This window comes from Perca fluviatilis, chromosome 3, assembly GCF_010015445.1.
Source record: "Perca fluviatilis chromosome 3, GENO_Pfluv_1.0, whole genome shotgun sequence".
Taxonomy (NCBI): domain Eukaryota; kingdom Metazoa; phylum Chordata; class Actinopteri; order Perciformes; family Percidae; genus Perca; species Perca fluviatilis.
The window spans coordinates 276,359-297,849 of record NC_053114.1 but is presented as its reverse complement, the minus strand read 5'-3'; the positions used below and the strand labels follow the sequence as shown (position 1 = coordinate 297,849).

Sequence of the window (21,491 nt, the reverse complement as noted above, 5' to 3'; positions counted from 1 at the left end):
ACACACACAGTAGTAGCAGCAGCAGTAGAGGAAGCTTCACTTCCAAGATCAAGATAAAGAAAGTGAAGGATAGATAGATGAAGTCACAGTGTGACTTGCTGTGACTATAAAATGATCATGTTGGTGAGAAGTGGTGGGATATAAAGTGGAGGAGGAGGGCAGAGCACACTGATGTCAGGTTCAAGATTGGAGTGAGGTGAGGAGGACGAAGCGATAGAAGGGAGTTTCAACCTGTAACGAGGACAGGATTATCTCTGCTCACATAATCATGACACATATCCTGACTCCTGGCACACTGACAGGATGATATACTGTACATTTTAACACAGGCTGTTTCAGACCTTTGCTTTGCCTGTTTATGCATGTCCCAATATGTAAGAATCTAAGAATCATAGAGGTTGTTTTCTTAGATACAGAGCACACAGTCTGCTGGTCTGCACTGGGCCCAGAATTCAGTAGAATCATATCAAAATATAATACAGCTGTGTGGACCCCAGGAAAATTAGCTGTTGCATCGGCTAATGGGATCCTGATAAATGAAATAAAATACGACACTGACACTATAACAGCACTGTGTTGGTAGCACAGATCAATTGCTATTGATCTCTCCAGAGATACAAATTGTCAAAGAAAACTCATTCAGAGAGAGATACTACATATCCACAGTAGTTTTGAATATAATTGTTAACATTAGACCATTTTTGTAATGGTAATTTTATGGATTTAACCTTTCTATCATAGCCTGTACAGTGCTGTAATACTATGGCACAGTTAGTTACCACAGGTGAACATACTTACTGTCTGTCTTTTAAGATTAATTGTTACAGTTAAAAATTATCCAGCATTTTTGTTTTGTTTTTAAGTTGGGAATTGTGCATTGTGCTTATTTAAATAAATAAATGAATACATTAATACTGAGACTCTTTACAGACGTAAAAGTAGCAGTACCAAGGACAAATGTAAAAATACTCAGGTACAAAGTAAAGGTCCTGCATTCAAAATGATAAAAGTTCAAAATGTGCTCATTAAAGATAGTCAATAACATCTATCCAGGTATAATACAATAGTCATTTTATATTTGCAGTGCATGTCTTTTTCACACTTCTATTATATTGTCCAGTTTGCTGAATAGTGTTAAAAAAAAGTGAATGCGGGAGAAAACGGACCATTCAAAACAAACCCTATCCCTTAAACATGTGCAAAATGCATCTGGGTTGCTGCAGGGACAAAAACACACAAAGCAAAAACTGTTTATTGTTTTGAGAAGGAGTCAAAATTCACACTTCCACTCCTGTAGCTGAATTTTCCCAGACACAGAGGAGAGGGAGAGGTCCTGAGACAAGGGTCCCAGTGAGGGAGTGTGTGTGTGGGTGTGTGTGTGTGTGTGTGTGTTCAGGGGCAGTGGCCTCTGCTTTAGACAGTGACGGTATGTGAGAATCTGCAGAGGTGTCACTTCACACCTCTGCGGCCTGGCCTGGACTTATAAACCAGTGCAACAGAGCTGAGCAGCACTTACAGCCTCCCAGTCTCTCCAGTCAGACCACAGACTCCCTCCACACAACATGGATATCTCCCCGGTCCCTCTGCTCAACTACGGCCTGCAGTACCAGTGGTGCTACGACTCAGACCTGTCTAGCATTTCCTCTTCAGAAACCCTCTCCCCGGTCACCTCTATGGACTCCAGCCTCTCTCCGTCCTACCAGCAGCTGCCACAGTCCACTCCTAAGACAGCTAAGACTGGATATTCCCAGAGCCTCAAATCGTCCCTGTCTGGACGTGGCAGAAAAAGGGGCCTAGCCACCCGGATGCGCAGCAAGCAGAGAGAGAGCGCCAGCGAGAAGGAAAAGCTGAGGATGAGGGATCTGACCAAGGCGATGCATCATCTCAGATCCTACCTCCCGCCCTCAATGGCCCCCGCCGGACAGACCCTGACGAAGATAGAGACTCTCCGCCTCACCATCCGCTACATCTCATACCTGTCGGCCCAGCTGGGCCTCAGCGAGGAGGTGCTGTTTCAGAGGAGGGAACAAGGAGATACCTCGGCCAGCGGCACCTCCTCACCTGACATCCTCAGCTACTTCCAGCACGCTGCCATGGGAGGACAGGAGGAGGCCCAGCTGCAGAACCAGAGCCTGTACCCAGCCCAGTGTTACAGCCAGAACACCATGCTGCATTCTGGGAGCTGTAGTTTTGGAGTGGATCAGTACAGTACACAGTACATTGAAGCTCCTCAGGGAGACATGAGCATGGATGCCATCCTGCAGTCATCTCCAGCAACACAGCCCTGCTGTCAGGTATGTGAACATTTACTCATTTTGTTATGACACTCTATATGTAGAAATAACACATCTTGCATTTAAAAAAATCTAAAAAGCACAACATGCTAATCAAATGTCCTGTTGATTTGTTTAATACAGATGTGTGGAAAAGACTTCTGCATACCGTTGGTTCCCAGAGAGTACTGGGGTTAAACACCATCATCATCCTCCAACAACAGACACAAACTACTTCTCTCCTTTACTGCCTCACTGTGAAACATATAATTTATTTGAAGTATATGCTATTCTACATTTTATTTATTTTGTCCTGTGAATTGTTCCATGTAAATATTGATATGTCTAACAACTATTTTTATATGTCTTTATACCACTATTTATAATAAAATATTAAAATGTCTCACATTTTGTCATCACTGAAAGCCTTGTGGCTGTACTGGTTAGCTCCCAGTTTGTATGTGAATGTGATGGAGCCCAGGACAAAACGCTACAGAGCGTCCTCTGCTGGTCATGAAGGCACTCTGGCACCCTACAAATCCAGCTGTGGCTTCTCATCTGGATGAAGAAATAGCATAGGAATATACAAATACCATTAAATGGCAAGCCTCCCTATTAATTTTTTTATTATGTTGTAGATCATATTTTTTTCCAGGTATATTAAAAAGAATGGGTCACTAGTAGCGACAGAGAAGTATCACCTCGGCTTTACAGAGCTTTGTAGAGAGTTTGAGCTCATTGTTTAGCTATCCAGCCTGCAACTAACTGAGTTGGTTCACTCCCACACTGCTCTCAAAAAGTCATTTTAACCTGCAGCAGGCAGCCGTTTTCAGTAAAAAAAACTCTGAAAAGCCACTGTACAATACCTGCTCAGCACCAACCAGCAGACAGACACAGAGACTCATGTGGTGAACATAGTGGGGCATTTAGCAGCTAAAGAGGCAGATGTTTCCCTCAGGAGTAGGTGGAGACTAAAACCGAGCTAGAAGGAGAGTGAATATTGGACAGAAACACAACTCCAAAGAATGCTGCCGTTGCAGTTAAAAAAGGTAGTTACATGTCAGCGTTGTAGAACTTGTTTCCACTGTGCACAGGTAGGCCAAGAAATTGCTCAATAGGTTATCTTTTGCACTTGCACATCATCAGAGATTGTTCATATATTATTTAATGGTAAAAGGAAGTGATTATTTGCAAATTTGCAATTAAGACATTTAAGCTTATAACAAAAGCAGCTTCAACATTGTGAGAGAATAGGTTCAAGTTAGTCTTTTTAGTACAAACTTCCCTCCCTTTGTTACCATACTTTCACTGCAGTTTAATAAGAAAACACAAAGAGGGAATTTCGTACTAAAAAGACTAACTTGGATACACTCGCATTATTTTTATTCGCTCAGCCTGCTGAACCCTTATATTATCTTTGCACAAAATGAAGACTGTGGATTCTATCACTTAAATTGAAAGGGATTCAGAGAGGGATCTCTTAATAGCCAGTATGAACAGGAGGATTGATAACAAACAAAACCATTGTTTCATTGTTTATATAGGCATCTGCCAGACTTTTGCCAGAATTTTGAACCTATCCTTCCGTATCATATCTTTTCTGTATCAGCTTGTTACAGTACAACTCTTCATTGAAGCTACATGTTTTACACTGAAATATTTAAACCCAAAATAATGCCATGCTGCAGTCAAGTCCAACATGGAAATATTGTGGGCGTCCTGGTGGCCTGACAGTTGAGACACGTACCATGAAGCTCCGTTTGATTCCATGAGGCGACCTGTGTGGAGTGCCATGAGCCCTCTGAGCCCAGGAGAAGTCTCCCTAAGGGGACAATAAAGCACATCTTATCTTAGCTCTCCCCCAATGTTTCCTGTCAGCATCGTCGCTGTTAATGATCTAAGAAACAAACAAAAAAGGCATCTAATAATCTTTAAAAATAAGGAAATATTCAACATCATTATGTTCCAGCCTGGTTAGACTTTTTTCACAGCAGACATTTGAACGTGTCATACTACAGCGGGAAACCAATATCGTGAACGAGGATTCCCTGAAACTGAAGCAGCTGAATGAAAATCAGACATCGTTAATTCTATTATTTTTTCCTGCTGCAAACATGCGGCAACTTAAAATTGAATAAAATGGAAACACATAAAAACAATAGATACTTTGTATTTTAGAAAATTAATTGTAAAAAAAGATCCTTTGACGCAACTGGTTGAAAATATATTGTATTATGTCATGTGTTTTTCCAAGATTTTATGTTTTAACATATGTTCCAGTATCTAGGAGATAACACAATATTTTAAAAACAATGACAACTACAATAACTCTACAGCAGATGATGCATGCTATAAATGTCACAGGCAAAATATATGCCATAGAGAAGCGATTTACAATCCAAAGAGAATATTACATATAAGGTAACAAACATGGGATCAAGCAACATTACCACCTGAAAGCCACTGAGACACCAGTCCTTCCAGAAACATTCTAGGGATTTCCTCTCACGGTCTGAAGCATGGGAGGAGTGAGCACTCTGAGGTTTGTTCCACAGCAGACCAGAGATCAACCTCTGCCACGGGTTATCTAGTTTATTTAGTGTATATTTGTTAATGGGGCTCTGCAAACACAGAGAGGTCATTGGCACCGCTGAGTCTAGACTAAGCTATAAGATCCTCCTTGCTTTTCCCCTCTTTTCTCTCACCTGCAGCCCTAATTACCTGCTAGTGCCAACAGAGAGGGCTTTAATATTCATAGAGAAGTGTGGGTCTGCATGGCAGGCAAAGAGAATTAGGCCTGAGTGTTTAGTTTGCCACATACATGCAGTTCATTTGATATGCAAGCAGCAAAGCCTAATATACTCACTTAAGTCTTTCATCACAGAAAAGCTAATAAACTCTGTGGCCTAACAGGATTTGGGATGAAAGGGTTAGCACTGCTGTGCTGATTATTCACTCATTACATGTGAGTAAACACCGTCAGAGCTTAATGTGGATTAAGAGAAGACAGAGCCTCTCTATCATCAGCCTGGGACGGAAAGAAGAAAGCTGACAGCTGGGGAAACTCTACAGAAGGTTTGTAATGGAAAATAATAATCAGTTTATCATTTGAAACAAATAGAATTTCCACAAAAATATACACAAATAAAACCAAAACTGAAAGGATCCCATCTGTAAAAACTTTTCACGCTTAATCAACCCAATTCTGTGCTAGAATTAGTTGCTGTCAGCCATTTTATTAGATGAACCTAATTTGAATGTGTTCATATTTAAAAAAGTGACCCATATGTCACAGAGAAACAGGTACAGTACAATAGGAGGAAAATGACAATTGTATATGTAAAAAAAACACATTTGTTACAACAACAGAAATATAAACGCTGAGTTGCTGTTACCAGTTACTCGTATTATCATGTCACATAAAGTAATGATGTAGGGGGGTTAAAGGTCACTGTGGGAACTAGTCCTTGGGTCAGACATCAAGTCTGGTGTCACCTAACACACTCCCCAAGACAAATAATAAAGACAGCTTTAGCCAGATAACATTTAATGCCATTTAGAAATGTTGCTTTGGATATTTTTCCTAAAATCAGATGTCTGTTTTTGTTGCATAACTGAGGTGGCAGCGATCAGTGTGAGACTGGTTCACACGTCCTGCTCATAGGTCTCACCTCTGCTGCAGAGCAGGAGTCAAATGTGACGCGGCAGTTTGTGGGAACAGTGCTCGGGACGCAGATCCACAGTCGACACCTGGCGACACCTGGCGATCAAATCCACAGAAATATCAGAGAAAATCCAGTGTTGTCTGTTGATACCTTCAAAAATAGAAAAATAAAACCTACTGTTCTATGAAAGGAATTGTGTGCATGAATGGAAGACACATCATTATGCATTAGTAAAGTTATGTGATTATGCAAAAATGATTGCAGCATGGCAGCATAAAAACAAAATAGGAAAAATTAGTATTCTTGTTTCGAACATCTAAATTCAGATACCAACTAATCACTGAGGTCAGGACTGATTTTATTATAAAGGCAAAAAAAACTGCTACCGTAAGTATAAAGTAATATGAAGTTACAAAGAAAATATACATTAGAAGACTGACGACATGATGTATCTTGTCTTCATCTACACAAAGAATTATGATCACTCGTCTTCACCCTCACTTGTTTGTTTTTATGTAAATCTTCTCTGCCACCAATCTTAGCCAGTATTAAGCACTTCTCTCCAATATCATAGTTCCACAATTACAGAGAAATTAAACTGGCTTATTTGTAATGTTAGCAATCAAGAAAATGAAGATTATATTATATTTAATCAGGTAAGTCTGAGGTTGGAAACCTCTTTTGCAAGGGAGGCATAATAAGGCCTAATGAAAGACACAGTTCAGCCCAGTTCCTCAGATATAAGATATGTTGGTAGTCACTGGTTGTGCACATTCTTCCAGTGCTGATCAGGGTTCCCATGCCAGTGAGGCCTACTGCTGTCCAAACAGGACGAGGTGTAAACTCCTCACACTTCACAGCTGCCCCGGCTGGCACACTTCTTCAGCCTGACCTCGTAAAGAGAGGACACCAGGGCAGAAAGAAAGAGCTGCACTAATGAGACGCAGAACTGCTAAATTAACTCTGATCAAACTACACAACTTCAGAAAAAGATTTATCAAAAAAAGATTTATTGCCAAGTAACTAGCGCTTATGAGGAATTTGCCTTGTTGGTGCAACATATTCTAAAATTTTCCTCGGGAACAAAAAGGCTGTATGGATTACTGCAGCATGTGCAAATGTCAAGGGATGTGCAAAAGTTCAGCATATGTAGAATGTGCAGAGGACAGGATGTAGGATTACCAGTCAATTTTAATGTGCATGGATAATGAAGATGATGGGACATAGCATTGACGACTGTGTTTCACTGAACCTGAAACCTTACAGTTGCAGGGCTTATTCTTCATTCACTCGGCCATTTATGAAAATGGATATTCTGGTAACAAGTCATCTGGCAGCTTCCAGTCACAGCCCATGGCACTTCAAAATCCCTAATGAAAGATTCCTCAGGTTCAGAGACAGACCTAGGTACAAGCCCTGTCATGGCAGGCTCTGGTTCTCAGGCTGCAGGAGTGTGTACTACTTTATGATGCCTGTGCGAGCAGCCAGGTCACACCTTGTCCTGGAGCTGGCATGTTTCCCATGGGACCCCCCGGCCTAGGTGTCAGCCCTGCTCCCAGAGCTTCTCAGGACCAGAGGTGGCTGCTGGAGGTGCAACCTCGCACCTCCCACCTCATATATGGAGCAGCCTCCCTGGTCTTCCTCACTATCCTCTGCCTGCCTCACCAGCAAGACACTGACCACTCACTGCTCAGGGAAGAGCTTCCAACCACAGCACCGACTACAACAGCTGCAGCTATGGAGGTGTCCTACTGCTCTCCTCTCCAGCTCCAGGACAACTCTTTCCTGTTTGACTGCGAGTCCCTGCTGGACAAATCCTATGATCCTCTTGCCCATGATCCAGCCTTGGACCCTGGTTACTTCAGCGCTGGCAGCAGCCTGTCTCCCACCTCTTCTGTGGACTCATTCTGCTTCTCCCCTACCTCCCTCCAGGCTGCCGGAAATGAACAAAACATTTTGGACAGTTTTATCTTTCAAAGCCCTGAAGTGCCTCATCTTACCCACGAGACACAGACTCTGCCCTGCTCAACATCCTCCAATCCAATCACCTCCACCATAAAGAAATCCAGATCCAGGTATCCGGGGAAGAAGCGCCAGACAGCCAGTGAGAGAGAGAAGCTGAGGATGAGGGATCTGACCAAGGCCCTGCAACACCTCAGGACGTACTTGCCGCCCTCAGTGGCACCAGCCGGACAGACCCTGACCAAGATCGATACGCTGCGCCTCACCATCCGCTACATCTCCTACCTGTCGGCTCAGCTGGGCCTCAGCAAGGAGGTGCTGGAACAGAGGTCCTCAGGTTTTGTGGAGCAGCCCCAAAACCTCAGCCAGTTCCTGGGTCAGCCAACAGCCAGCTACAGCCCACAAGAATCAGACTGCAACTCCATGAGCACAGCCCAGCTGTTCTCTCTGCAGCACTCATATCAGGTATGTTCATGTCATGGTCATACAATTCCACAAATTTCATAGCTTTTAAGCTAAAGACAATTTGCTTTACAATGATCTTGTGCTACAGTTGAATGAGATCCTAACCAAAATCTCTTTTCTATTGTCAGGTTTCAAATGGAGTTTGCTTCACCAGCGAGCAGTACTGGATGCCACAGCAGCAGCAGCAGCAGCTTCAAAATGCAGCCTTCTCTGGACAGTGCTGAGAGATATGGCCATCAATCCATTCAACTATTCTCATTGCAACAATGACTTTGAACAAAATTTATGGACAAAACTTGTCATTTTTGTTATTTTGAACAAAATATATTTATATCCTTTTTGTGCTTTTTATATAGAATTGTATATTTATTGAGCTTTCACAATGTGAACAGAATAAACATTATTTATCAAAAATAACCCTTGAGTTTGTTGCATTCATTCAAATGGGTTTGTTGTTGGTTTTCTATTTCTGTCTGTTCTTTTTTTTACAAACTAAACAAAGGTAATCATGCACACTTGGTGCTTGGCCTCCACTTCCTTACACAAACACTGCAGCTGTCAGCAGGAGGTGCTAAACAGGGAGCACATCCACTCTAAAGTCCTTAAGGAAAGACCCCCACTGAGAGAAGTGGCAGCTGAACTAGGACCAGTTAATTGGCACCTTTTATATCCTGTGTAAACACGGCTGGTGGTTGAGATCATGAAAGAAACCTTGCGATAAATAACTGATTTGAATGCTGATGAACTGGTTTTATTTTACTCCCAGTTCTGATTGTCACTTCCTGTTGGAAGATGCTTCTCTGCAGTTATATGCCCAATAACTTAATATGACCAATAATGTCATTAAAGATGGCTGGCTCACTTTGACCAATTCATTTTGACACTGTTGCTATGTCAATACTGCGATCTGTGTTGTTGCTGAGATGCCTGGAGTGGCTATATTTAATAACTGAAACTTTGTGTACATATATTTCCAGGCATTTTACATTTATATGGGATTTGTTTTCCCTGCAGTGCTTTCAGTCTAGAAACACAAACTGTGCTTACAACTTTTTAAAAATCCCCAGGGTGGTCTCATATAATGTTCTCTGTCTTCTTTGTGTTGCTCCCTTCAGAAGAGCTAAATAGCCAAGCTCATTCAAAGTACTTTTTGAACATGGAAAATGTCACAACTTCATATGGCTTTTATTTAATTAGACTGGCATCCACAAAATATGCAAAACATATGGGGATGCATCCTGCTGAGCACAGAATAGCACACTTTTGTATAGTGACATTTAGTCAAAATATTTAAATTCCCCTAAAGTATATACAATATTAAAACATATCGTCCACATATAAAACTAGATTTTGTATAGTCTTTATCCATAAAAATTCATAATCAAAACTTTACATTTAAAAAAGCTCCATCACATTTAGAACATGTATACATTTGGTTCCAGCTGGAGTAAAACAATCTACATTTAAAAACTGTGGAGAGCATTAAACAGGAGAAGAAGCTTCACTCTGGAACCATTGAAGCACCTGATCCTTGTTCATGGCCACCCACTTCATGTTGGCCTCGGTTCTCTCCAGCGCCTGCTCAAGAGACGGGGCGGCCGAGCCTAACTGGCCTGCGTTGTCCTCTTTGAACTGCAGCAACTGGAGAGGAACGGGTGTGTGTGTGTGGGAAGGGGGGTAGGGGGGGTTACTGGGGTTCAATTCTGCATGTAGAGTACAAGACTAAAAAGTATGTCTGCATAAACAGGTATTAACAAAACACAGGATTAGGATATAACAACATTTTCTTCACCATGTAACATCACATTCATGCACGGTACCTTACAAACATTAGTCTAGTTACATGTATTAATTTACTCACAAATTGTGATTGTGAAATAATATGTCCTAAAGAAAATGACAAAATTATTGGAGAAACTAACTGTACCTGCTTGTACTCAAACTCAGAGGAGAATCGTTGGGTCACTCCATTAATTAGTCCTCCAAAAGACATTGATGCACCACCATAGCTGAAGAAAAGGGAAAAACAAGACACGCTTTGATCATTTTGCAAACAACTACAGGCTGTCTAACCAAATCAAAAATCAGCATGCTAAAATGCTCACAGTGACAATGGGGGTCATCCCTATGTTCCCAGGGTCCTCAATGTAAGAGATCGGTAAGGGCAATCTTTACAGTTCAAATTGCAAAAGAACGAAGGGAGAAGGATATTTCAAAACAGTTTGAATAGTAAAAATCCAGTCAGCCACTGTGGAGATATGAATGTCTTCAGTAAAGGAAACAATCTGTCCACAAATTTGAGGGGGTAGGTTTCAAGGAGTATAGCATCAGTAGGCTACAATCTGTAGGTGGGTGATTTCAACATAACTAACCCATGGAAACATACATTACACATTTAACATAAGTGAAAAAAAGCATTGCTGAGACCATAAAACCCTTTGAAAGGTTTCCTCACTGTGTCATATTAAGGGAATATTGAGCTGGGAAACATAGGACCCTGGGGACATAGATACGCTCAATGACAATGCTAACATGCTGGTGTTTAGCAGTTAAAATGTTTACCATGTTTTAACATGTCAGAATGTTAACATTTGCTTTATAAAAGAGGATCAGCGGTTGAAGAGAATGACATCAGTTCTGCAGGTATTTGGTCATAAACCAAAGTATTGGACAAAGGACAAACGATGGTGTCAGAAGAAAAGTCAGAGGATTACTAAAATCATCAGGATTCATCCTCTGGGAACTGTGGATATCCATTAGTAGTTATAGATAATGCAGTTTGGTCAAAAATGCTGGACCAACACCACCAGACTAAAAATCCTTCTTTTGTCTCCATAGCAACATGTTTAACCCTGACATCTAGCAGCATAGTTTACTGTGACTAGGCCTGTAACAATTATTGTCTAATCACTTTTTTTTTTTTACATAATCGCCGTTTCTTTGTTTAACTGCAATTGCTAACATAAGCTAAGGTCCTATGGGATATGACAGTTGATGGAAATTTTCAATTGTATGTTCATTTAAGGAAAAAATACAATGTTTTATGATAATAAAGAGGCGTGGTTTACTTCATAGGCTGTGTACTTGTGTTATTACATTATCTGGGTCACATGACAGTGATATAACTGAAAGATGTATCCTGGGACTCATTCTAAACTTTATTTGTTTGAAAAAGTAATACATAAATAAATATTTTTAAATTTGACTGAAAGAGACAATTATATTGTTAATCACAATTATCTCTGAGACAATTAATTGTACAGTTAAATTTGGAATTGTTACAGCTCTAACTGGGACATTACCAATTGACGGCACATACGTGTGTGCATCAGGGAACACTCACTCATTGAATAGATGGTCCCATTTGGCTCTGACAAAGTCCCATGCCAGGGGTTGACCGATGGAGTTACGAGCTATGGAAACAATGGTGGAGGTGGCATCCTGCTTACGGATCTTCTTTGGGTCCAGACAGTATTCCAGATACCTGAAACACACTCACAGTGAGAACAAAAACCTCATGTGTTTGCTTCTGCAAGGTTTGACCCTGCAGTGGCCATTCTCTGTCAGCACAGATTAGTTATAGTGATAAAAGTAGAGAGGGACCTTAAGAAGACCAATAGGAGAACAAACATTAGCCACCATGACGTCAGTATTACTGACCTGTTCAGCAGCCAGGGCTGTTTGGTGCAGGACAGAGCAGACATCAGTTTATCAGCCTCTGAAGCGATGGTGGCATTCTTGTACATGGACCAAGCAAAGTCCCACTCATCCACTCCTCCTGCTGCAATCGCACTGCAGTACACTGTGTACTTCAAGTTGGCACTAATGCTGAAACAATTGATGAAGATGACAGAGAGTTAAAGGCAATGACAGCAGTGGCTAGGGAAGGAATCAGGTACAGTAGGTTGAGTGGACGGCAAAGAAAATTCTTGAATTAAAAGAAAACAACTACTGCATTTATCAAGTTTAGGAACAATTTACAAAATAATATCTAAAATGACCTGAAAATTAGGAAGACTGGAAGAAGGCTAGTAAGTTAAATTAAAAGAGTATGAGGAAGAAAGAATGAAAGAAAAGGAAAGCGCAGGGTGGGACCATACTTGTTTTTAGCTGGATTGTTCATCCATTCTCTGAACCAGCCAGTGGTCAGCTCCTCACAGCCTTCCACTCCCGTGCTGCACGCCTTAGAGATTGCATTCACCTGGTTGTACCTGGACAGGGACGTGAGACGATACAAGGGTCAGGAGAATGTTTGAGGAGGGTCCACCTGCCGACCTCACATCCCCCAGATCTTGGAAGAGAGTAGGGTCCACATGAATGAGATGGGTCATTTTATTTGACCAGATTTGAAAACGGTCACAAGCCTCAAAGTAATTTTAATGTAATGCTTTTTTTTTATTATTATTAGTAAATATTATTTCTTATTGTGTGAAAGAAATTCTCTGATGAAGACTGATTATGAAGTTATATCAGGCCAGTAATACCTGAACATTTCACACTTTAGTTTTTTATGGATTTTTATTTAACTTATAGTATAGTTTTTACACAGAATCTACTGTTACCTTCTCATTTTGAACAAATATTAGTTAAATTAACTGTAAAAGTAGTAACCTATAGGTAATTATGCCTTTGAGAAGATATAATACATTTCTGTCAAGATTAGAGTAGATTGGAGTGAACACATTAAAGAGATACAGTGTAAAAAATTTTATGTAAAGCGCCCGCTGTAATTGTTTTTAAAAAAAAAAAAAGGAAACCCCTTTCCCCCCTACAGAAAAGAAAAAGAAATGTGAGTTTTGGGTATTATGTTGTTTTCCAGGGGGCTAATTTATCAACCATATCCTGCTTCAGTTATTGTCCCAGAGGTTATATACACACACACACACACACACAACACACACACACAGTGTTGAAGAGTGAAACAGAGATTGTTTAAAACAGACGGCATGTTAACATCCTTACTGGTCTGTGTGCTTTTCTGGGATCTTTGTCCAGTTGACAGTGAGCTCTTTGAAGTAGTTAAACAGAGGAGTGACCTGTTTCTTTAGGTAAGCCTGAGGGATGAAGATGTTCACGTTTTGTTAATTTATAGTATGGTTCGAAAAGAGAAAATGTGACATTGGTTATATTCAATTTGCATTGCATATAATTTACAGGTATATTTTTCCATTATTATCCAGTCTGTATTTCTTCATAAACACTTTTACTCTGCTGTTTGTTTTTGGGGTGGATCAGCATTGGAGTTAAATTATTGAATAAGCATAACAAATGTCGACCATTCATCACTTACCTGCATAGGTCCATACACTTCACTGCGGTCAAACATCAGGAAGAAATAGTTCAAGTTGCGACTGGCTGTCTCCCATGGCATGTATTCAACTTCTTTATTGAGGAACTTGGTAGTCCTCAGAGCCAGAGTTGTGTCCACCATCTTTGCCCTGATTAAGGCACATACAGTTGCTCAGCTCTCTCTTTCAATATTTAACAACAAAGCTTTGTAAAAAAATATGGCCTTACCTTGCGAGGTTAAACGCATCGTCGATAATTTGAGCTCGGTTGATCACTGGAATATCCTGAAAAGTGAAAAAGGAATTGAGTTTGGAGTTTCAGTAGTCATTTAGTAACACTGCAGAAGTAAACATTATAAACATATATATACAGTGTTGTACCTGATGTTTGGAGCTCAGCTTGGTGAGTAGACGATCCCAGTTTTCAGAGTCATAGTTGACTCTGTAGAAGCCCTTCATATCTAGATTGGCCACCAGCCAATCATTAGCACCAAGAGTCATGTTTGTGTTTGTTGCTGTTTGGAGAATTTTTTTAAGTTTAAAATGAGAAAAAATATCTAGTTGTATTGTGTTCATCATTTTTGCAATGCTCTGAACGTCCACCTGAAATAAACCTTACCTTCTTTGTTAAAAAGCCAGTACTGCTGTTCCACTCCACCAGTCTTAATCCATGTAATTGGGACAAACCACTCATAACTAGAGGCGCATCCATCCAGCCATACATATCATAAACACAGAGTATACAGAGATAGCAGGCAGGGGTTCAATATGACCACATAGGCTACAGTATATTCAGCATATAAAACATTACGAATATTTCCTACTTGTACACTGAGGGTGTGTCCACAACAGAGTCTGGGTCCAACAAGAAATGATTCTGGGTGATTCTTCCAGTCTTGGTGTTGATGGTGACCACTGGGAACCCCATCTGTAGAATCCACCGGTTCATGATAGTCTCTACAGAGTGCTGCAGCTTTATGCCAGCTTCATCCACTGCCTGATAAGAGCAAATATTAGTAATAGTTTGACTCTTTGTTGCTCCCTGCAGAGGAATTTTTTTTACTTTATATATATTTCAATATTTCTTTAAGGTGTCCTGACCTTTTACCTGATCTCAGAACTGGCTTATTCTACTGTTAACCATTGATCATTGAGTCACAATAAATAACATTCATTCTACAAAAGTTTAAAGCGAGCCTACATATCTTTTGTTGAACAGCGGCCAATGTGGTCACATGTGACAAATACAGTATAATGCTAATAGCTAAAGTGTACAGTAGCACAAGTAGAAAAGAGTAGAAAAGTCAGAAAATTACTGGTAATATCAGTTACACAGAAACACTTACATAAAGTTTGCTAACAATAGCTAACATTAGCCACCTTAAGCTACTGGTCATACCAGAAGAGAACAAGTTAGCCACTAGCAAAGAGCCAGATATTTGTGTCAAGAATTGGTGGAGACCAAAAACAGAGCTAACAGGAGAGTGAATATTAAACTTAAATTTGTTGGTGTATAGAAACAAAACTCCAAATGAATGCTAATGTTTGTCTGCCACTGGATGTTTAAATAGGCAACTGTTTGCTAAGAAGTTAGCCTTTTTTGTGTTTACAGCTTGTTACACTGCCCTTAAGTGGCCAAAAATCTTTGACAACTGCATAAACATAAATTTATAGATACTGCACAAAGGTTAAACTAAAGGGTTGAAGGCATTTTCTAGTAGGCCCTAGTAAGTTTAGCACTCTGTTTTATGGAAATCAACGATAATGGTGGTATCTTACCATTTGCAGGTGTCTCCAGAGGTCTGTGTAGACTGTGTTCTTATACTTGAACTCCTCTAAGTATGTCTGCAGACAGATAATAACCAATTGGTTATACTCTATGCAGGTCATTAAACGCTGATATGACAAAATTAACAAAATAAAAAAAAAAAATTAACAAAAACAAAACCTAAATAGATGTACTCACTTGGAGTCCTTTTGAAAAGACGGCCTCAGTGATAAACTCTGAGAGCATCCTAAGGACTGCAGCTCCCTGTAATAAAACACAGGAGAATATTAGCAATTTTAGTAGGTGAAATATCTGATGGGACCAAATTACAGTATTCTGTTAATGAGGATCAGTAATTCATTAGTACTTTAATTCTGTAGTTCCCAAATGGTCTTTGATTAGGGTCACTCGAGAAAAAAAGAGAACATTTAATTTATCCTTTTTTGTTTAGTGGAGTTTAACATCTTGTCTAGTGGGGCTTGAAGAGAACAACACATTGGGGTTAAGAAGTTGGGAAGTGTTACCCTCAATTATACCACACCTTGCTGTATGTGATGGAGTCAAACAGTGCACTGATGTCCTCCGGCTTCAGGATGTCCTCCTCTTTGGACGAGAGGGGATGGGAGGAGGCCAAGGCATCCACAGTCATCACACCAATGATCTCATTCAAAACTATTAAATCTTTCTGGAAAATGCACCGAGAAATATTTGTATTTTGCATTGTGGCATGATCGTACACTTGCAATGAACACATTAACATTATTTCTATAGCCACTTTTGTCAGGACTCTGCTCAAGCAACTTAAAAAGAGGTCCATTCAGTATATTCAGCAGGTATATTCTCGGCTTGGATGTATTTCTTCAAGAGAACAAAACTCACCATATTCCACGTTGGTTCAGCATAGTTGGCTCCAAGATAAGAGACATAGGTGGCAAACCCCTCGTTGAGCCACAAGTCATTCCACCACCGCGTGGTCACCAAGTTTCCAAACCACTGAGAGCACAGAGCTTAATTTTATTGGCAATGTGTTTTTAATAAACACATTTCAAAGCCAAACACAAACTGTCAAAAATATGATTGGCAGTACACCACTGAATGTCCTAATACCATATGAGCAAGCTCATGCGAGATGACTGTTGCCACCCACTCCTTGTCTCCATTGGATGACACGCCAGGATTATATAAGAGGGCTGTTTCTCTGTAGGTGATCAGGCCCCAGTTCTCCATGGCTCCAGCACTGAAGTCAGGAAGAGCGATCTGGTCTAAAAAAGATTACAGAGTCATACAGGTCATTCTTTTACTGCTGGCTGTACATTTTCAAAAATGTAAAGCAAAAATATAAGCAGTTACTTTGTACACACAAAATTAATACATAAAGTAACATTGGTTAGTAGTACTTATACAGTAGGCTATTCACTGTCCTTGTGTTATTCTGTGTGTGTGTGTGTGTGTGTGTGTGTGTGTGTGTGTGTGTGTGTGTGTGTGTGTGTGTGTGTGTGTGTGTGTATGTGTGTGTGGTTCCTACCTGACTTGTTCAGGGGGTAAGGAGACTTGTAGTAGTTCTCAAAGAATGTCAGTATGGGCCCAGTCTTCTCCAGGGCATAGTTTCCCTGGCCCTCCTCTATAGCCTTCCTACGAGCCCAGATCCTGATCTAGACAAAAACAGTGCTTTATTAACCAGACTGAAATAATGGTACAGAGAGCTGATCTAAGCTGGGAGTCCAGCAGAGGGCAGCATAGAAACATTGCGACCAACAGGGCAGAGCAGCAAACACCAGACGAGCCAACAGCTGGTGTTTGTATTGGTAGCTGAAGTCGTAGTAATAGTTATAGTAGCAGTGATTTGTAAAACTGCATTTATAACTGATAACAAATTGTGATTGAAATTACTTCAATCAATCATACAGTTAACTAACACAAAATGTTAAATCAGAAGCACTAATACAAAATTATTCAAGTAATACCACCATATGATCTAGTCATACCTTTCAAAGTATGGGTTACACAGGTAGTGCCCTGTAATAGCATGGTTCAGTCCAGTTCATTCAGTGTTCAAAGACCTACAACTGTAAATAATGTGAAAATTGCACACCATTTCCATTTGTGTGGTAAGATTTTATAAATAATTACCAAAACGTCTGCATGCGGATTCGTCGTGTTCGTCGTGAATGTAAAATCACACACAACAAAAGCCAGCAAGTAGGTTGACATAATCTCTGTTGGTTCAAAACGTGTCTGAATTAAATTGTGTCCATCCAAAGTGATGTTAACAGGGTCTGTGTGGGGGGAAAGACAGCAGCACATTAATTATAAATGAAGAAATTACGTATTATAAGCTCATTGTATGAATATAGTACATAATAGACAATTTGGACATATCAAAATGTAATTGAGGTAAGGTACATTATAACACTTAAAGTTTTGTGTTACTAGGAAACATTCCACATGTAAAATATTGCACTAGACAATGAGAGAAGAACTTGCTGTAGTTCATGGCGTTGGACAGAGCCACTGTCCCATGGGGGTGAATGAGAGTTATGTAGAAAACAGCTTTCATTGCGGGCTCATCGAAGCAGGGGAAGGCTTTCCTGGCATCCGTTGGCTGCATTTGAGTCGTGGCAACAACTCTGACAATAGCAGATATGAAAACATATAATTATCACCCACATCAAACGTCAAAGGAACTCTCCACATATAAGCTGTGTTCAATGTCTTCTAGAAGTGCATTTGTGTTTACCCACTTCCTTCCTTCTTTTTCGCTTCTCCCTCATTTTTGAGGGAATTTCAAGAATAAATATCAGCAACTCATTGAAAATGGGTGTGAACTTGTTTTTAACTTGACAGCAAAATGACAGCAGGTGCTTTTCCAGTAAAAACTTCACTTCAGGATTCAGTCTTATGGTTGCATTAAACTGTTTCTATTTAGGCTTACACATTACTGTCATTTGGTGTTTTTTTTTTATATAAAGGGAATATTTATATGCTGTTCATTAGCAGTGTAGCTCTTGTTTACATAGAGGGAACCCTGAGTGATCCAGGGGACCCATAGTTAAACAAGTGCGCTGCAACAGGGATTATAAATAACGCAGAAGAATAGCAAAATGATTAAAAAATGTCAGCAGCAGCAGGAGCTGAATATGCATTGCTGTGTCCCAGAGTTACTTTTTTGATACAACCAATAGAAGTCACCAACATGACAATATTTTAAGTCCTACACTTTGTGGCTGTAAAAATAACAAAAGTTGGGTTTCTTTTGTAAAGCATGCTGTTGCATCCTGGACTGAACGTAATCTAAATTCAACACATTACTGATATTGCAACCACATCCATGCATTCTTTATATTCTCCTATACACTAATTGATTGACTAAGCTGGTAATGAAATAATGAGAAAGGTTCCTTTTTATCAATAGTCCAACATATCTACATTTTAAATAACATACAATTGTTATTGTTATTTAAAGGAATCTTTGTGACATGTAAGGGACATACATATATGCACTTTCTTGCTTCACTTTCTCTATGGCATCAGTCTTCTCAATAAACTCTCTGCAAAGTAAGGGAATTTGCATTTCCTTTAAACTGAAGCTCTGGTTTAAGTACATGTGTTTAAATAACATTACTATACATTACTTTTTACACTTTAAATCCTCACTGTGGCATACTTCTCTAAACTAAACTAAAATGTTTGAAACCAATAAAATGACATAAAAAAAAGAGAATATCATACTTTATCACTCCATCTTCTTTGTATTCACTCCTGTAGAATCCTCCCAGGTCATCAGCCAGCTCTCCAACAAACTCGGTAAAAAGGGTATATGTGCTGCCGGCAATCAGTGGGCTGTTGAGCTGGACCACCAGGTACTGGGTGGGAATCTCCAGCCAGGACTTTTTCAGGCTGGGCACAGTGGCTCCATTGAGGCACCCCAATGCGGCTTGGTGTCCCTCGAAGCTGGTGAGGTTCAGCTTGTTGGAGTGGATGATGATGAGGTCGGTTTCCTTCACACATTTGAAGACCACTGTGGAGTTTCCTTTGAAGATGTACATGCCGTCTGCGTTGGGCTCCAGCCAGGGCCACAGTTTGACTTCGTACGAGACAGGAACAAGGGAGTCTGGAAGTCTGTAGCGCTGCCAGGGCTCCTTCGGGGGGGAGGGTGTGGTGGGGCTGGTGGGGCTGGTAGGGCTGGGTGTAGTTGGAGGTGTCACTTCATTCTTTGTCTTCTCCTTAGCGTAAACCACAGCCAGGCCTATGATGGTGGCTACAGCACTGATGGCTGCAACCACGCAGGTTACTGCCACTGCTTTGCTGATGAAGAGGCCTTTCCCCATGTCTCCTCCAGAGAAAAAGAAGACAGAAGGAGGAAAGTGATCGCTATTTATGCCCTGCCTTACTGTTAGATACATCCCAAAGTTAATGGTTGATTTCATGGGTGGGAAAAACAACTGAATGTCCAAAACATTGAGCTGTAAAAAAAAGTCCTTGAGATAAGGGAGTCCTGTCTAATCTATGAACTTTATACCTGTATAATGTCTCTAAATAAAGGCCATCTTAAGAAGCTGGTCTAGTTCATTTCAGTACTGTGAATTGTGTGGTATAGTAGTAGAACTATGTGTGTTTGTGTGTATACAATCTGCAAATGTCAACTGTATACAGATCTAGCTATCCGATATTGAAGCACATTGCAAAATAAAAAGGAATAACGGTTGGTTTTGCTTACACTTGTATTTAGCTGTAAATATGGTGCAAACTCTATGTTTGCTCTGGTTGACAAAAATACTTGTGGCTTTAAGAAATGGTGACATTCCAATGGTTAAACATATTTTTTACACCAGCGCCTATGCCAACAAAACTGGCTCAGAAATGTCTTTGTGACATCACACCATTTGGATTTTGGTCTACAAACAGAAAAAGAAATACATATGCAAATAATTTCAAAGATCGAACAATTTATCTCTTGTCCAATAAGTAGAACAGAAGCATCACCCTTCAACTGAGCAAGGTGAAGGATGATGAATCCGACAGTCAGGCATGTCTTATCACCAGAAAAACATGATTGTAGATGATGAGTGTAGTTAATATGTCTCATAGTATTAGAAAACACAGTATTTTTAACCTTAAACTCATGTATCTATCTCTCAAACTGGCCTTTCTGAAAAAAGTTTAACACAGGTATGTTTTTTTCCATCTGAATGCCTAAAAAAAGAGCCAAAGCACTCAAAAGAGCCACGCCACATGTCGACAAACAGCATTTCACATCAAATTGCAATATGATGCAATGACATTAAACCAATTCCTTCATATATCTTCTTACCTTGTATTTAGTTAGTTTTTACTGGATTCAGTGACCTGCACCAGGTCTCTCAGTTGAAAATGTGTCCTGAAAAGCTTCAGTTTGTGGCCAAAGGGGACTACTATTTATACCATGTCTGGCTAAATCTGCAAATTCCCCAGCATATCCAAATTAAGTCTGTCCTAATAATGCAGCAGGATATTGCACAATCATCAAATCTAGAATAGGCAGTCAATAACTCCTGTGTCGGGTTCTAAACTTGTTGGGTCTTGTCTTGAAGATTAATCCAGTTTGGTAATTTTCTTCAGAATACAACTGTGTCCAAGTATGTATGATATTCTTTCAACAGTGTTGGATACAAAATATGGAGCTAAATACCATTCTTTTCAGAAAAGACAGCATTACCGAGGCACTTAATTACAAATTCTATTTCATTGTACGGATTTTAGCGTGTACCATGTCCCATGCTAGCTGATATGATGCAGGATAAGAATTCTTAGTAGATTTTGAAACAACAGGATCTGCTTTTCGTACTGATGTTCCAACATGTTTAGCTTCGGTTTGACCTCTTGTTTCACATTAGTACGAAGTGAAGTGAAACAAATCTTTGATAATCTATGGCGGTTTAAAATTTGTATTCTTCAAGCCTGAGCCCAGATACCCGGGTGATGTCACTTAGGTAATTTTCTCAAAAGCCACAGAAAACATTACACAATGTTTTCACAACCTGTGCTGTAGTCATCGTGGCTGGTAGATTAACTTTGACAGTGAGCCTCTTTA

The 21,491-nt window shown here is 40.1% G+C and overlaps 3 protein-coding genes across 3 annotated transcripts; 2 read left to right on the top strand and 1 right to left on the bottom strand.

Annotated features, from left to right (window-relative positions):
* Positions 1–1,562: 1,562 nt before the first annotated feature.
* Positions 1,563–4,166, top strand: mespba (mesoderm posterior ba). Its single transcript, XM_039795073.1, has 2 exons — positions 1,563–2,294; positions 4,152–4,166. The coding sequence occupies exons 1-2, from the start codon at positions 1,563–1,565 to the stop codon at positions 4,164–4,166; spliced, it is 747 nt and encodes a 248-aa protein (XP_039651007.1).
* Positions 4,167–7,474: 3,308 nt separating this feature from the next.
* mespaa (mesoderm posterior aa) lies at positions 7,475–8,589 on the top strand. Its single transcript, XM_039795072.1, has 2 exons — positions 7,475–8,365; positions 8,494–8,589. The coding sequence occupies exons 1-2, from the start codon at positions 7,676–7,678 to the stop codon at positions 8,587–8,589; spliced, it is 786 nt and encodes a 261-aa protein (XP_039651006.1). The 5' UTR covers positions 7,475–7,675.
* Positions 8,590–9,526: 937 nt separating this feature from the next.
* On the bottom strand, positions 9,527–19,754 carry LOC120555942 (aminopeptidase Ey-like). Its single transcript, XM_039795152.1, has 20 exons — positions 19,151–19,754; positions 17,906–18,048; positions 17,552–17,697; positions 16,947–17,073; positions 16,529–16,683; positions 16,301–16,414; positions 15,963–16,106; positions 15,620–15,685; positions 15,433–15,498; positions 14,478–14,650; positions 14,273–14,349; positions 14,035–14,168; positions 13,883–13,938; positions 13,656–13,803; positions 13,328–13,419; positions 12,466–12,576; positions 12,026–12,193; positions 11,709–11,849; positions 10,293–10,374; positions 9,527–10,006 (listed from the first exon to the last, which is right to left on the bottom strand). Exons 1-20 carry the CDS (start codon positions 19,747–19,749, stop codon positions 9,848–9,850), a joined length of 2,901 nt encoding a protein of 966 aa, XP_039651086.1. The 5' UTR covers positions 19,750–19,754; the 3' UTR covers positions 9,527–9,847.
* Between the last annotated feature and the right edge of the window lie 1,737 nt (positions 19,755–21,491).

What these genes read in the sequence shown, in the direction of transcription:
- mespba (XM_039795073.1), top strand. Translation starts at nt 1,563, where the DNA reads ATGGATATCTCCCCGGTCCCTCTGCTCAACTACGGCCTGCAGTACCAG.
- mespaa (XM_039795072.1), top strand. Translation starts at nt 7,676, where the DNA reads ATGGAGGTGTCCTACTGCTCTCCTCTCCAGCTCCAGGACAACTCTTTC. An exon ending in CTCTGCAGCACTCATATCAG is followed by an intron (nt 8,366 to 8,493) that starts GTATGTTCATGT and finishes TTCTATTGTCAG; the next exon opens with GTTTCAAATGGAGTTTGCTT.
- LOC120555942 (XM_039795152.1), bottom strand. Translation starts at nt 19,749, where the DNA reads ATGGGGAAAGGCCTCTTCATCAGCAAAGCAGTGGCAGTAACCTGCGTG. An exon ending in CTGGCTTTTTAACAAAGAAG is followed by an intron (nt 14,169 to 14,272) that starts GTAAGGTTTATT and finishes TTCTCCAAACAG; the next exon opens with CAACAAACACAAACATGACT. An exon ending in CAGCCCTGGCTGCTGAACAG is followed by an intron (nt 11,850 to 12,025) that starts GTCAGTAATACT and finishes AGTGTGTTTCAG; the next exon opens with GTATCTGGAATACTGTCTGG.